Genomic DNA, 17,419 nt, shown 5'->3' on the forward strand with positions numbered 1-17,419 from the left:
CAGAAATGTCTAAAGTGACCTTTTCTAGATGTTCAGGGGCCCCAGAGGTATCCAAAGTTGGCTTCTTTGATGCCCAGGGATGCTAGAAGTATCCAATGTGGACTTTTCGTGAAGCCCAGAAGCTCTAGAGGTGTCCAACTTGGAATGCTTTGTGCCCATTGATTGCAGCGATGCCCAAAATAGTCTGCTCTTGGTGCTCAGGAACTCTCTCTGTGTCTAAAAGGGGCTTTCCGTGGGGCCCGGGAGCTTTAGAGGTGTCCAACTTGGGGTGCTTTCATGCCCAGCGATTGCAGCGTTGCCCAAAACAGACTGCCCTGGGGCTCCAGGAGTTATCCAGAGCAGATTTCCTTTGGTGTCCAAAAAAACTCTGTGTGTCCAAAGTGGGCTCCCTTGGTGTCCCAAGACTCCAGAGGTATCCAAAGTGGGCTTCCTTGATGTTCAGAGGCTTCAGAGGTAACCAAAAGGGCTTTCCTTGATGCCCAGGGATGCTAGATGTCTCCAAGGTGGATGTTCTTTATGCCCAAGACCTTCAGAGAGTATTCAAGAGGTGTTCAGGGACTCCAGGAGTGTCTAAAATAACTTCCTTTGCATCCATAGATTTCAGAAGTATCCAAAGTGGGTTTCCTTGGTGCCCAGAGACTCTCTGTGTCCAAGGTGGGCTCCCTTGGTGTCCAAAGGCTCTAGACAATGTCTAAAGTGGGCTTTTCTTGATATTCAGAGGCTCTGGGGGTATCCAAAGTTGGTTTCCTTGGTGTCCAGGGATGCTAAACGTCTCCAAGGTCGGTGTTCTTTATGCCCAGGAGCTTCAAAGGGTATCCAAGAAGTGCCCTGGGACTCCAGAAGTGTCCAAAATGAGTTTCCTTGGTGCCCAGAAACTCTCTCCAAGTGTCCAAAGTAGGCTTCCTTTTTGTCCAAGAACTCTAGTGATGTACAAAGTGGGATGCCTTTACATCCAGGGACTTCAGGAGTATCCAAAGTGGGCTTCCTTGATGTTCAGGGATGCTAGAAGTGTCCGCTGTGGGTGTTCTTTATGCCTGGGAGCTTCAGAGGGTAACCAAGAGGTTCCCAAGTAGACCAGGAGTGTCTAAACCAACTTCCTTTTGCATCCAGGGACTCCAGAAGTATCCAAAGTAGGCTTCCTTTGTGCTCAGTCTCTCCAGCAATGTCCAAAGTGGAATGCCTTTGTGCCCAGGCCCTCCAGAAGTGTCCAAAGTGAGCTTCCTCAGTGCCAAGAACCCCAGAAGTGTCTAAAGTAGACTTCCTTTCTCCTGGGACTTCAAGAATATCCAAAGTGGGTTTACTTGGAGCCCAAGGATGCCAGGAGTGTCTAAAGCAGACTTCCTTTGTATCGTGGGATTTCGGAAGTATCCAAAGTGGGTTTACTTGGTGCCCAAGGATGACAGGAGTGTCTAAAGCAGACTTCCTTTACTTCCAGGGAATCCAGGAGTATCCGAGGAAGGCTGTGTTGGTGACCAGGTACGCTCTCCAACTATCCAAGGTAGGCTTCTTTTTTGCCTAGGGACTCCAGTGATGTCCAAAGTGGGATCCCTTTGTGCCCAGGCCCTACAAAAGTATCCAAAGTGGGTTTCCTTTGTGCCCAGGGTTCTCTCTCCAAGAGCCCAAGATGGGCTTCCTTGGTGCCTAGGGACTCCAGCAGTACCAAAGGAGGTTTTCCTTTGTTCCGATGGACTCTCTCCAAAATGTCCAAGGTGGGCTCCTTTTATTCTCAGAAGCAGATTTCCTTTGTTCCCAGGGACTCCAGAGCTTCTCAGGGTGGGCTTCCTTGGTGCCCAGAAGCTCCAGATGTATCCCAAATGGGCTGCCTTTGTGCTCAGCTCCTCCAGGGATGTCCAAAGACCCAAGAGTGTCCAAAGTGGGCTTTCTCAGTGACCAGTGATCCAAAGTGCCCGTCCGTAGTCTCCGCAAACCAGAAGACACTTCTGTTCCTGCCAGGAAGAACTGCTTACTAAGTAACTTCAACTCAAGCCCTGTGGGTCTCCGGGGAGAAGAGGTGCGGAAGGGAAGACTCTCCATATAGCTTTAACCCTGTCGGCAGACACGGTTGCTTTCCTGCATTCACCTTCACTTTGCATTGAGACGACACGTGCTGATCAGGTCTTCGCAGTTAGGTACCTCCTCCTCCTCTGATGGGTATCTCCAGACTTTTGGTAGCCACTAACTTCTAGTTAGATTCAATTCCATCTACGAGGGTTATTTTTTAAGTAAGGTCCGTTTGAACATAAGTACACAACGAAAGTTTATTTCAAAAAAGTAAATTTATTTTCAGAAAGTACATACTTCACTCTATTTTTTGACATAGTTGCCAAGTTTGTTCAAACACTTATCATACCTCTAAACCAATTTTAAAATACCCTCTTCATAAAAACTTGCCGCCTGCTCCGATAAGCAAGAGTTCACTGTAATCAAAGAAGGGCGACCGGAGCGGTCCTCATCATGGACGTTGTCACAGCCATTTTTGAATTGTCGTACCCAATTATGCACTTTGCTTTCACTCATAACAATATCACCGTACACTTCACAAATCTGTCGATGAATTTCTGCAGCAGGCAGGTTCCTTGCTGACAAAAACCATATCACTGAGTGAACCTCACATGTGGCGGGTGAGTTGATAGTCTTAAACATTTTTAAAGCACAGAACAGAACCGTACAGGTGAGCTACAGAGCGGAAACTGAGCACAGTTGTTCCTGAGGCATGCCAGTACACGACGCACGCGCTCGTTGCAGTATGCGTGTGAACTACTAGTGTCTACAACAAAACGGACCTTACTTAAAAAATACCCCATGTATTTTGTTTTGCCCACTCTGGTTGGCACTGTCTGGTTGAGGTCTTTCTCCAAGTTCTTTTAATGCAGTGTTTTTTCAACTTCCTAAAGCTGTGACCCCTTACGACAGTTCCTCGTGTTGTGCTGACCCCCAACCATAAAATTATCTTCATTACTATTTCATAACTGTAATTCTGCTACTGTTATGAATCGTCATGTAAATATCCAATATGCAGGAAGTATTTTCATTCACTGGACCAAATTTGGCACAAATACCAATACGCCCAAATTTGAATAGTCATTTGGGAGTTATCGTTGCTGGGATTTACAGTTAACCTACATTCTGAACTCTACCAATGATGGAATTGAAGCAAACTTGGCACAAAGAACTCCCATGACACACAGAGAGCACTATGGACTCTAACAATGATGGATCTGGATCAAACTTGGCATGTATACACACTATGACCCAAATGTGTACACTAGTGGAGTTTGGGGGGAAACAGACCTTGACATTAGGGAGTTGTAGTTGCTGGGATTTATAGTCCAGCTGCAATCAAAGAGCATTTTGAACCCCAACAATGACAAAATTGGGCCCAACTTCCCACACAGAACCCCCATGCCTTGAAGGGACTCGCTGCCATGAGCCTCCCTCCAGCCTCACATGGTCTCCCTCACCCTGCACATGTGCACTAAGCTGCCATGCGTTGAGCACGCCTGCTCTCCCCTCCCCACTTGAAGTCACAGAAATAGCCAATCACAGCGGAGGAGGGTGTCTGTTTCCAAAAAGGAAGAGAAGGATAAGTGGAGAGATTGTCAGCCTTCTCTGCCAAAGGGGTTATATCTGTTTTCTGGTGGTCTCTGGCACACCCCCCCCCCCAAAAAAAAACCCTCACGACACCCCCCTCCCCCCGGGTCCCAACCCCCAAGTTGAGAAGCACTGCTTTAAGGAACTGAAACTGGGAATATCACTATGTTAACATGAATGATAAATGTCATTTCCAAATTGGTCTTATCATAAAAATATGGGAAACGTTTGTTACACTGCCAAAACATTGTCTTTGCTGGTCATCCCGCTGCTCATTTTTCAGTTGTTTTTCTCACCGAGTCTCAAACAATTCAACTTAGTTTGTGGCAGTCCCAAAAACAATGGTTCTGGATTATAACAACACCTTTCGAAGTAAATCTGACACAACTGAACAGGAAATAACACTTTCAAACCAGGAATAGTACTTTTTTCCAATTTTTTGCTACATAGCAATATTTGCATTCCTCCAAAGAAGAGAGTTGTAGTTTTGCAAGCTCTTGTTGCTATTGTCTTGTGAGTAGCTCTGTCTTGTTTGTCTTGACTCTCCATTTGTTTGCCTTCCGTTACTGATGGCAGATACTGGTTGAAGATCTTGTCTTTGGGTGGAAAAAAGTAGTCCAGTGCTGGAGCATCTCCCAAAACTACAACTCTTAAAATTCCATAGCAATGAGCCACTGCAGTTCAAATGGGGTCAAACTGCACTCATTCGATGGTGTTAGAATGGCATGGGCAAACTCTGACCCTTCTGGGTGTTTTGGACTTCGACTCCCACAATTCCTAAATTGGCTGTAAGGAATTGTGGAGTTGGAGTCCAAAACACTCGGAGGACCAGAGTTTGCCCATGCCTGTGTTAGATGCATCCTAGCTTAGATGCCTTTGGTTGCAGGAAGCTTGCAAATGACTTTGTTAAGAAAGCAATTCTATTCTGGGTAAAGGTAAAACAGTCATGCCAATCGCTGACCACGAGATGGAGCCAGTTTCCTAAGAATAATGGTGGGAAAACTTTTCCAACCCACTGTTTTGTTGGAACAAAACTATCCTGTCCTGAAAACCTTAAAGCACTTCTGGAAGCCGTAGTCCAATACATCTATAGGGCCCCAAGCTTTTATAAAGGAGCAATTCGGTGTGCATTTACATGGTAGAATGAATGCAGGTTGAAGTGCTAGGATATCTTGGGATTTGTAGTTTTATAAAGTCAGTGGAACCTTCTGTGCCAAAGAATGCTGCTGCTTCGCCAAACTGCAAATCCCAGGACCGCATAGCATTGAGCCATGTTCAAGTGGGGTCAACCTGCATTCATTCTACAGGGAAGGAGGGGAAGAACAAGGAAAGTGAGAGGATAGACAGACAGACAGACGGAGGGATGGATAGACAGACAGATAGAGGGATGGATAGACAGACAGACATACAAGACAGATGATGGATGGATTGATGGATGGATGGATGGATAGAGATATACATAGAGGGATGGATAGACAGAGAGATAGACAAAGAGACATACAAGATAGATGATGGAGGGATGGCTAGAAAGAGGGATGGACAGATTGACAGGCAGACATACAAGATCGATGATGGATGGATAGATAGATGGATAACAAGATAGACAGACAGACAAGATACATGATGGATGGATGGAGGGGTGGCTAGATAGAGGTATGGATGGATAGACAGACAGATAGAGGGATTGACAGATAGATAGACAGACATACAATATCGATGATGGATGGATGGATGGATGGATGGATAGATAGATAGATAGATAGATAGATAGATAGATAGACATACAAGATGGATGGATGGATGGATGGATGGACGGACGGAGGGAGGGATGGATGGATAGATGGATGGACAGACAGATTGAGGGATGGATAGACAGAGAGATAGACAAAGAGACATACAAGATAGATGATGGATGTTGGATGGATGGATGGATAGATAGATAGATAGATAGATAGATAGATAGATAGATAGATAGATAGATAGAGGGGTGGATAGCCAAATAGATAGACTGACAGACAGATAGACAAGACTGAAGATGGATGGATGGAGGGGTGGCTAGATAGAGGTATCGATGGATAGACAGACAGATAGAGGGATGGACAGATAGATAGCCAGACAGACAGACAAGATCGATGATGGATGGATGGATGGATGGAGCATTCCATCCAAAGAGCATTCTGAACTCCATCAACGATGGATGGAGGGAGGGAGGGAGGGAGGGAGGGAGGGAGGGAGGGAGGGAGGGATAGATGGATAGATGGATGGATGGACAGACAGAGGGATGGATAGAGAGATAGACAGACAGACAAGATAGATGATGGATGGACGGACAGACAGACAAAAATAGAATAAATACATAAACAATAAAATCAAAAACAACAATATCATAATAAAATACATAATTTAATAATAAAATACATATGAACAAAATGAACAAAATCTGGCTACCAGTATTAAAAAAACTCAAAAAATTACAACAGCAAAACAACAGAGGGGAAACAAAAAGGCACATAAAATCACTCTCAACAAAAGATTTCCCCCAGGCACTTCCACGCCATTGAATGCTAATCAAGGTGATCAGCTGAAACATTCACACCTAGCCCCAGCAGACAAAAGTCCTTTGTCTCACCCTCACCCTTTGTCTCACAGATATATAAACCCATTTTTCCTACTTCCAACAGACCTCACTACCTCTGAGGATGCTTGCCATAGATGCAGGCGAAACGTCAGGAGAAAAATTGCCTCCAGAACATGGCCATATAGCCTGGAAAAACCTACAACAACCCAATAAAATACATAATTTTAAAAATTTGCTGAATAATATTATACATCAGGATAAAACCCAGTTCCAGCCAGTTCACCATCATGATACATTATTGATGTAGTTCAGCTTTTGATTAAGACTGCACCTGATCTCTCTGGGGATTCTGGGCCTGCTAGTCATTCTGATGAGACTGGGGATTCCGGGTCTGCAAGTCTGCAGGAGAACCAGCAAGAGATTTTGAGCCCCGAAAAGGAGCAGTTTGTGTCTGAAGGCCACATTCCTGAAAGGCAGTTCACTCGGGAAGCAAGGCCAGAAACAGATCGGAATTCAGAGGAGGAAACTGAAAGTCCAGGTGGACAGACGAATGAACAGTTAGATAGGAGATTTATGTTCCGTCAACATAGAACTTCTCAGGAAAGTTTAGGAAGTCAAAACGCCTGTTAGCCAAGAAATCCTTATCAGTTTCCCAGGGGAGAAAGCATTATTTTCTCTCTATATTAGCTAGCCTAGCAGATGAGTCCTTTAGTCCAGGCAACTGGTGTTTGAGATTCCAAGTTTTGAGGACTGTTCCTGAATCTCATGTTTTAGATTTACATTGTTCCTTCACTTATCGCGAGAGTTATGTTCCAGGACCATCTACGATAGGTGAAAATCCGCAAAGTAGGAACACTCCGCCCATTCCTCTCTCCCCTCCTCCCTCTGTCTTTCACTCCATCCCTTTGACTTCTCTCCCCCCCCCCCCCCCCCGCTTCCCCACTTGCCTGGGGCTTTCACCCGGTCACTCAAGGAAGAAGCTCCGGTGGAAGTTGCCTTGGTGGCTGTGGGGCGTAACATTGCACATAACTGAATACGTGATGCCACACCACATATGTAGTTTTCTGTAATCACTTTAATACCTGGGATGTACTCTGTTTCTGTCCTTTTACAGGTGCCTTTCCTTTAGACTCAGTGAGGGGGAAAAGAATTTCCTTTCTAAATCCCTTTACCACCTTGTACTGCTGCAGTTTCCCTTTTGGATTGGCTGGGGCTTTCTTGTGAGCTGTTTATATTTATTTATTTATTAATGCACTTGTATACCGCTAATATCTCAGCCTAAATCGGCGACTCATTGCGGTTTACAACATTTAAAAAACAATATTCAGTTAAAAGCATAAAACACATATACAGTACAAATTATTGGGCCACCAATAACAATCCTATGCATCTCGTAACTGGAATCGTAATCCAAAATTCATCGTCCGTGTATAACCAATCCTTAGTCAACACAATTCGTTACAACGGATTAACCGAATGCTTGTTTAAACATCCATGTCTTCAATCTTTTCCGAAACACCATCAGCGAAGGGGCTGATCGTACCTCTATGGGGAGGGTGTTCCAAAGCCGGGGGGCCACCACAGAAAAGGCCCTATCTCTCGTCCCCGCCAGCCGAGCTTGAGAAACCTTTGTGCTTTATATCACAGGCTTGAGACACTCTGGTAAGCAACGAAGTAACAAAGTTTATTTATAGCTTCTGGTTCCAATGCTTTATGGGTACATTTGTGTTTTGTTACAGTCTCAAGTCTTACATTCAGTATCATTCACTTGGTTAACTTTTCTTATGAAATTCTCACTGTTTCACATCAACGAATATGTTACTTTCTTCATATACTCTTGGCTGAACTATATTCTGACTTAGGCCGCACTGGCGCCTTTTATTTTTCCTTAAACCTTGAGCTCCATTTTCCAACTGCTTCTCTCTAACCGAGTTTCCTAACTGCTCCTCTCCTTTTTTTTAACTCACAATCTCGAACTGCCTCTTTCAAACTTGACTCCACCCCTTTAGAATGTTCAGTTCTGTAACTGCCATTCTGGCTCAGCGGCCTTTTCAAATCCTGGCATACTCTCATCTGCATACGACCAATCGGCTTCACATATGCAAATTAATCCTGCCTTCACTGTTGCTACCCTATTTGAGCTAATTCTTCCCTATCAACCATATTGTAACCTAGAGCTCCACACCAAAAATAAAACATAGATCATAAAATTCACTACAGTGGCCCTCTCCACTCCCCTAGCCGGCACCACTTCGGCTAGGCTCCGGGAAAGATGGGGCTCTTTCCCAGCCACACACACGCCTCCTTCCACCAGCCAGGGCAACACTTCTTGCTTCCGGGAAGCACGTAAACATCTCTTCCCATGCACCTGCTTCACCGCCAAGGAGTTCCTGGCTTGCCCCCTCTTCCCCTCCCCAGGCCAGAGTGAGAGCCTTTCTTCTGCTCTGTGCAACTCAAGTCTGTGGCAGCATCTACGCAAAAGAAACAACGCGCTTTGATAATGGGTATTCAGTGTTCCCTCACTACTTGTGGATTTTAAATTAATATTTTTAAAAGAAAAATCGCCAAACAGCGAGTCTGCGAAAAGCGAACCGCGAAGTAGCAAGGGAACTGTATTCCTGGTTTTTGATAGTATTCCTGTACTGTGATTTCTGTGGATTATGCTTGATATTTGGACTACGATTTTTTTATACTTTTTCCTGAATTCCTATTCATATATATTCTTCAATAAACTGCTTTGCTATTTTACCTTGGTCTGGAGAGTGTGTTAAGTACAGAGGTGGTTTTCCAACCTTAAAGTGCAACAGTTATAATTAACTGAGTCGCCTGTGGGCTGATATGGGCAGGATATAAGTGATGTAAATAATAAATAAATAAATAAATAAATAAATAAATAAATAATTTCAGAACACCTTCTTCCATGACTATGTTTTTAATTCTTTCCTAAAGGTGGCTAGAGAGGAGGCGTCTAATTTCTTTGGGAAGAGCATTCCAGAGCTGGGGAGCCACCACTGAGAAGGCCCTCTCCCTCATACCTTGTCATTTTTGGATTACTGCTATTTTGTATTTTCTATTCTACTGACTCTTTTGGAATGTCATTTTCCCCTTTTCCCTGCTTTCCCTAATTAACATTTTGAGATATTAACTACTGGACTCTTGTGTGGTGCTGGGTGAAAATGTGTTTCAGTGCTAGAGTGCAACATAAAGTTTCAGTGGAGACCTCTTTCCTCCTTACCTGATCCTTGAGGAGCCGCGCTGGAGAGGATCCACTTCACCAGGCAACATTTCATCAATGCTTTGCGGGTCAAGCGTGGCCGTTGCCATTTGGCGTCCTCTTTCCTGCCGGGGGGCGTCTGGCCGGGGTCCCCCAAAAGGCTGCCGTCCGTCTCCTTACTCTCTTCCTACACAAGAACATAAACAGATTCATTGGTGGACTCCTATCCAAGCCCTAATCAAGGCTGACCCTGCTTAGCTTCCATGATCGGGCAAGTGGCTTATGGCAACCCCATGGGTTTCCTTAGGCAAGGAATATGAAGAAGATGGTTTTTGCAAGGTTTGCTGAGACTTCAAGGGATATTTGATAGAAAATCTATATATATATAAATGCTCTGTGCATAATGAGTACCTTAAAAACAAAAGAACCAATGAACGAAATTTATTTATTTATTTATTTACTTCGCTTATATACCGCAGTTCTCAGCCCAGGGGCGACTCACACCAAATTTGGTAACAAAACGTCTCACAACACAAGGAGTGACCATCACTCAAAAAATTATGATTTTGACATTTGGGAGTTGTAGTTGCTGGGATTTATAGTTCACCTACAACCAAAGAGCATTCTGAACTCCATCAACGATGGAACTAAACAAAACATGACACACAGAACTCCCATGACCAACAGAAAATACTGGAAGGGTTTGGTGGGTATTGACCTTGAGTTTGGAAGTTGTAGTTCACCTACATCCAGAGAGCACTGTGGACTCAAACAATGATGGATCTGGGTCAAACTTGGCACAAGCACTCAATACGCCCAAATATGAACACAGATGGAGTTTGGGGGAAACAGACCTTGACATTTGGGAGTTGTAGTCACTGGGATTCACAGTTCACCTACAATCGAAGAGCACTCTGAATCCCACGAACGACAGAATCGGGGCAAACTTTGCACACAGAACCCCCATGACCGACAGAAAATACTTAAGGCCATCTAGTCCAACTCCCTTCATGAGGGCAAGAAAACGTAATCAAAGTCCTCCTGACAAAGAGCCATCCAGCCATAGATAGAGATGGATGGACGGACAGACGGACAGACAGACAGATAGAATTCACACACACACAGATAGAGTATCCTAGACTTGAAAGGGACCCTTAAAGAAGGACAATGATACGTTGCATGTTCTAGGGTGGGCAAACCACTCTCCACATCAACACTGACAAAGAAACAGCAAGCTGAAAGACATGACATATATTAGAAACCAACACTTTCCCATTAATTTATTTTCCGGATCAACAGACTGGGCCACAGCAACGCGTGGCAGGGGACAGCTAGTAACTTATAAAACAACTACCAGGATTGCATTGCACTGGGTTGTGGGAATTCAAGTGGTGTTCAAGTGGTGCCAAACTACATTAACTCTACAGTGCAGACGCACCCGTTGAAGCACTGTATCCCTTTGGATGGTTTCCAAAGGTGCTGTGCCTATAGGTGTTTATTTAATGCTTAGAGCATAGGTCTTTCACATACAGGACAGGCAAATCTAGCTAAACACATAGAGTGAAAATGTGTGTACGTGGCAGGGTGTACACTTACACAGTCTGACTCTGGCCTCCACAAACAGCCACCAAAAGCCCTCCCTCCAAGGACATTCCAGGTTACAGTGGATGCCATGAACATGTCACCCAATCCCAACCACTAACACTGCAGGTTATAGTGAGTGCCATGGACATGTAGCCCAAACGCTGCCAATGTCCTCTCCAAACACCCTACTGCCCACTTCCCAAGGAATGCTTTCATTCGGGGACAATTTCTTCCTAGATGTTCTGTTTTTCCTCCAAAATGGACATCCTAGGGTTCCTTTCTCTCTCCAAATTTGCATGTCCCCACCCACTGCCTCTCACTTAACCCTTTCCTACCAATTCTTATGGCACACAGTGAGCAGAAATTGATCAGCAACAACTGAACATACTGCAGGGGTTTATAGGAATGGACCTTAATTTTGAGAGTTGTAGTTCACCTGCATCCAGTGATACTGTGACCCTCACCGACAATGGACCGGGACTACACTTGGCACACAGGCCCCGCCCCCCATGACCAGCAAAAAATATGGAAGGTCTCCGAAATGGCAATCCCCTTGACTGAAAGGCCAATCACAACAGAGGAGGACTTTTGGTGGGAGTATTCGCACTCGGTTTCCAAAAAGGAAGAGAAGGACAGACAGCGAGATCTTCAGCCTTCTCTGCCAAAGGGGTTCTTCAGACTATCATTAATATATGTTTTCTGTAGGCCTTTGGCGACCCCTCTGAAACCCCCTCGCGGGTCTCCCATGGGTCCCAACCCCCAGGTTAAGAAACGTTGCAGTATTATGAACGCAATTTGACCACACTTAAGGGACCACAGCTCCATGCTCTGGGATCATGGGAGTTGTAGTTTGACAAGGTCCTTGCTGAACCACAGCTTTTGTTGCACTCCAGTACAGGAATAACCCTATGACTTTAAAACACCACACGTTGAGTAGGAAAACAATCCTTTCTATTGAAGATAAGTAAAAACAGCAAGGTAAAAATATGCTTTAAGAAAATAGATAAGTCCAATAAGGTAGGAAGATAAGCAGGAACAAAGTATTCCAAAGCAAGGTTCAGCAAAGTTCAAAAGCAAAGTCTAGACTTTTGTAATAAAATCCAAAGAACCAGGAAAACATTAATCCACAGCATGAGTATATAATCCCAAGAGACAAAGAGTTAAACCATGAACAAGAAATCCTTAACAGGAATCTTCCAAGTAAGGCTCCAATAGAACAAGACCAAGGACTTAGCAAGATTCTGAAACGATGCTTCATCTGACTATATTTTCCCTGGTGAGAACTTTATATCCCTCCGTTAGGCTATTCCCAGCACCCTTAAACTGGTTTCATTTTCCTCGACTGCCTCTCGCCCTTATCTCTCGAAGCCTAGCAGAACAGCGAAGGCCTTGGCTGAGCTGTCTGTTTTGGCTAAATTCCAGCCGTCTGTCTATGTGTTTATTATCTAACTGCTCATTAGTTTCTCCAGGTGTCAAGTTGTTTTCAAACCCCAAATCTTGGGAACTCTCTGGGTCAGGGAGTAAACTAACATCCCTATACTCTGTAGGAACATTCTCATGGGAAACTACACTTTGAACCGGTGTCCCTATGTCATTCTCTGCATTAATATCATTGACCAAACTATCTCCATCTTGACCCTCAGTGACATCATTCCCCACATCAGAAGCACCTTGATCCTGAAACACAAACACAGGCTGAACTCCAACAGTTCCCAGAATTCCATAGCATTTAGCCATGGGAGTTAAAGTACAGTCGGACTGCATTACTTCCATCAAGTAGATACTGCCTTTTGTACAGCCTGTTTTGGAATTGCAGCCCCACTGACAATGCTTTGCAACCAGAGGGTCCAATACTGAATCGCACTCCATCCCAATGCCTTTTCTCTCGCTCCTTTTTCCTGCATTTGGCTCAAAACTAGGCTACATTGTGTGCCCGGCGTGCCCTGGATTCTCGCGTGCGGAGGCTTGGATGAATGATTCAGAAACGCTTTGCATTCAGGGGAAGGGACTTTTCAGAGAGCGCACGCTTATCTGGCAGAAGGGCGCAGGGGATGCAGTAGCTCCATTTTTTACATTCATGCCTTTCTTTTATTGTTTCATTTCATTTTTAGCTGGCGCATTCATCCACTTTAAATTTAGATTCACCTCAGTTAGCTCTCTTACTCCACAGAACTGTGGGATATATTTTTTCCATGCGTAATTACTGGTCTGAGCATTGGATGAGAAATTCATAGAATCATAGAGTTGGAAGAGACCTCATGGGCCATCCAGTCCAACCCCCTGCCAAGAAGCAGGAATATTGCATTCAAAGCACCCCTGACAGATGGCCATCCAGCCTCTGTTTAAAAGCTTCCAAAGAAGGAGCCTCCACCACACTCCAGGGCAGAGAGTTCCACTGCTGAACAGCTCTCACAGTCAGGAAGTTCTTCCTCATGTTCAGGTGGAACATGAGGAAGAACTTCCTGACTTTCTTGTAGTTTGAAGCCATTGTTTCTTGTCCTAGTCTCCAGGGAAGCAGAAAACAAGTTCGCTCCCTCCTCCCTGTGAGTTCCTCTCACATATTTATACATGGCTATCATGTCTCCTCTCAGCCTTCTTTTCTTCAGGCTAAACATGCCCAGCTCCTTAAGCCGCTACTCATAGGGCTTGTTCTCCAGACCCCTGATCATTTTACTTGCCCTCCTATGGACACTTTCCAGCATGTCAATATCTCTCCTCAATTGTGGTGCTCAGAATTGGACACAGTATTCCAGATGTGGTCTAACCAAGGCAGAATAGAGCATGGGTAGCATTACTTTCCTAGATCTAGACACTATGCTCCTATTGATGCAGGCCAAAATCTCATTGGCTTTTTTTGCCGCCACATCACACTGTTGGCTCATGTTTAACTTGCTGTCCATGAGGACTCCAAGATCTTTTTCACACGTACTGCTCTCGAGCCAGGCCTTGTCCCCCATTCTGTATCTTTGCATTTCGTTTTTTTCTGCCTAAGTGGAGTATCTTGCATTTGTCACTTTTGAACTTTATCTCTAATCTGTCAAGATCGTTTTGAATCCTGCTCCTGTCCTCTGGAGTATTGGCTATCGCTCCCAATTTGGTGTTGTTGTCCGAAGTTCAAATACATGCCCATCCATGGAGATCCCTTGGGCAAGTCACACTCTCACCACTTCAAGGGAATGGCAAAGCAATGCACAACCAATGGCAATGTATGTGCATACTTGTGTTCCATGTCCATTACATATTCATACCCAAACTGCAGAACTGCAATGCACAACCAATGGCAACAAATATGCATAATAATGCTCCATGTCCATTTCACATTCACAACTAAATTGCAAAAGTGCAATGCACAGCCAATGGCAATGGCAACGTATGTAGTTACTCATGCTCCATGTCTATTGCACACCCATACCTAAATTGCAGGACTGCAATGCCCAACCAATGGCAACCTATGTGGATGCTCATGCTCTCTAGACATTGTACATCCATACTGAAACTGCAGAACTACAATGCACAACCAATAGCAATCCATGTGCGCTCTCATGCTCTCTATCCATTGCACATTCATACCCAAATTGCAGAACTACAATACACAACGAATGGCAACCTATGTACATACTCATGCTCCATGTATCTTCTCATGCTTTCTATCCATTACACATTCATATCCAAATTGTTGAACTGCAATGCACAACCAATAGCAATCTATGTACATTCTCATGCTTTCTATCCATTACACATTCATATCCAAATTGTACAACTGCAATGCACAACCAATAGCAATGCATGTGCGCATTCATGCTCCATGCCCATTGTACATTCATACCCAAGTTGCAGAACTACAATGCACAACCAATGGCAATGTGTGTGCATACTAATGTTCCATGTCCATTTCAAAGTCATACCCATATTGCAGAACAGCAATGCACAACCAATGGCAATCCATGCACATTCTCATGCTGTGTCCATTGTACATTTACACATATATTGTAGAACTGCAAGGCACAACCAATGGCAATGCATACACACACTCACGCTCCATGCACATGGCATATTCATACCCAAACTACAGAACTGCAATGCACAACCAATGGCAATATATGTGCATACTCATGCTTCATGTCCATTGCACATCTATACCTTAATTGCAGGACTGCAATGCACAACCAATGGCAATTTGTGTATAATTATGCTGTGTGCCCATTGTATATTCATACCCAATGGCAAAGCATGTGCATGCTCATGCTGTGTCCATTGCACTTTCACACCCAAATTGCAGAACTGCAATGCACAACCAATAGCAATCCATGTGCGCTCTCATGCTCTCTATCCATTGGACATTCATACCCAAATTGCAGAACTACAATGCACAACCAATGGCAAAGCATGTGCATGCTCATGCTCTGTGCACTTTCACATCCAAACTGCAGAAGTGCAAAGCACAACCAATAGCAATCCATACACATTCTCATCTTCCATGTCCATTGCACATTCATACTTAAATTGCAGGACTACAATGCACAATCAATGGTAATTCATGTGCATATTCATGCTCTGTGTCCATTGCACATCCATACCCAAATTTGAACCAAAATGCAGGTGCCCAATTGGGAACATATTCATGTATGTGGCCTTTAGACTTTCCCAAGTTGCTAAAGTGTGCAATTCTGTAAAGAGACATTGTCTTCTATGACATGCTTTCTCCCTGGTTCTTTCACCCGCTGTGCATCAATAATGCAGTGCGTCTCCCCTTTTGTTTTCTGCAGGCTTTTCATTATTCATAAGCGTCGGGTCCGTTGCACCTGTTCCACAAAAAAACAGCATTGATACCCAAAACCCACTGCCATTGGGTTTTGCAAAAAATGTCCAGTTAAGGGTTCTTCCCTTCAAGTCCCCAAAATATGTACATATTTAATGTTCTGAGCCACTTTGAATCTCATTGAGAGAGAAAAGCAGGATGATGATTATGACGTACAGTATTATTATTATTATTATTATTATTATTATTATGTATTTAATTCCTGCTTTATCTCTCTCAAATGATACTGAAAGCAGCTAACACTAAAAACCCTAATAATGTGCAAATAAAAGCCTAAAGCATATGAACATTAAATTATATTTAATATAGAAAATATATACTACTTTTAATATTGTGAGCTGCTTTGAGTCTCTGTGGGAGAAGAGAGCATAATAATAATAATAATAATAATAATAATAATAATAATAATAATAATAAAAAAAAAAGGCCACCTTACTTTGATCTGCATGCATCATTCGAAAATACATCACCCAGTCCTAGACGCTTGGGAAATGTTCGACTTGTGATTTTGTGATACGAAATCCAGCATATAGACCTCATTTGCTGTGACATACTGTGTTTTTGTGTCAGTAAAATAATAATAATAATAATAATAATAATAATAATAATAATAATAGGTTGTTGTGAGTTTTCCGGGCTATTTCGCCATGTCCCAGAAGCATTCTCTCCTGACGTTTCATCCACATCTATGGCAGGCAACCTCAGAGGTTGTGAAGTCTGTTGGAAAGTAGGAAAATGGGGTTTATATATCTGTGGAATATCCAGGATGGGAGAAAGAACTCTTGTCAGTTAGGGACAAGTGGGAATGTTACAACTGGCCACCTTGATTAGCATTAAGTGGCCTTCAATCTTCAAAGTCTGGCTGCTTCCTGCCTGGGGGAATCCTTTGTTGGCAGGTGTTTGTTTCCTGTCTGGAATTCCCCTCTTTTTGAGTCTCGTTATTTATTTACTGTTATGATTTTAGAGTTTTTAATACTGTAAACAGTAAATAAAGAACAGTAATTACATCAATAAATAAACTAAATAAATAAATAATAAGTAAATAAAGAGCAGTAAGTACAGAACAGTAAATAAAGAAGGTGGGAGAAAGAACTTGTGTGTTACTGTTTATTTGTTATTGTTTATGTGATTTATATTAATTGTATTGTACTTATTGTTTTTGTTTGTTGCTTTTTGTTTATATTGATGTGTTGTTGGGCTTGGCCTCATGTAAGTTGCTCCGAGTCCCTTGGGGAGATGGTGGCGGGGTATAAATAAAGTTTTGTTATTATTATTATTATAATTAATTAATTAATTAATTAACTCTTGTTTGCTTGAGGCAGGTGTGAATGTTGCAATTGGCCAGCTTGATTAGCATTTAATGGCCTTGCAGCTTCAAAGCCTGGCTGGTTGCTGCCTGGGGGCTCCTTTGTTGCTAGGTGGAGATGAAGAAAAGAGGAAGAAGAGGAAATGAAGGCGTAGGAAGAAAAGAGGAAGAAGAGGAGGAGTAGGAAGAGAGGAAGAGAAAGAACAGAAGAAGTTGAAGGGAAGGAAGAAGGAGGTGGAGTAGGAGATGAAGGAGAGGAGGAGAAAAAGAAGAAAGAAGGAGAAAAGAAGAAGAAGTAAAGAGAAGAGGAGGAGGAGGAGATGAAGA

At 43.4% G+C, this 17,419-nt stretch overlaps 1 protein-coding gene across 3 annotated transcripts in view; it reads right to left on the reverse strand.

Annotated features, from left to right (window-relative positions):
• KCNIP3 (potassium voltage-gated channel interacting protein 3) overlaps nucleotides 1-17,419 on the reverse strand; it is a 132,866-nt gene that overhangs the window by 72,310 nt on the left and 43,137 nt on the right. For all 3 annotated transcript variants that reach the window (XM_060787277.2, XM_060787273.2, XM_060787275.2), the window contains exon 2: nucleotides 9,405-9,570. In XM_060787277.2, the coding sequence (XP_060643260.2) occupies nucleotides 9,405-9,570 (166 nt within the window). The remainder of the gene's footprint in view (nucleotides 1-9,404; nucleotides 9,571-17,419) is intronic.

The sequence above is a fragment of the Anolis sagrei genome, chromosome 7 (genome assembly GCF_037176765.1).
Source record: "Anolis sagrei isolate rAnoSag1 chromosome 7, rAnoSag1.mat, whole genome shotgun sequence".
Classification (NCBI taxonomy): Eukaryota; Metazoa; Chordata; class Lepidosauria; order Squamata; family Dactyloidae; genus Anolis; species Anolis sagrei.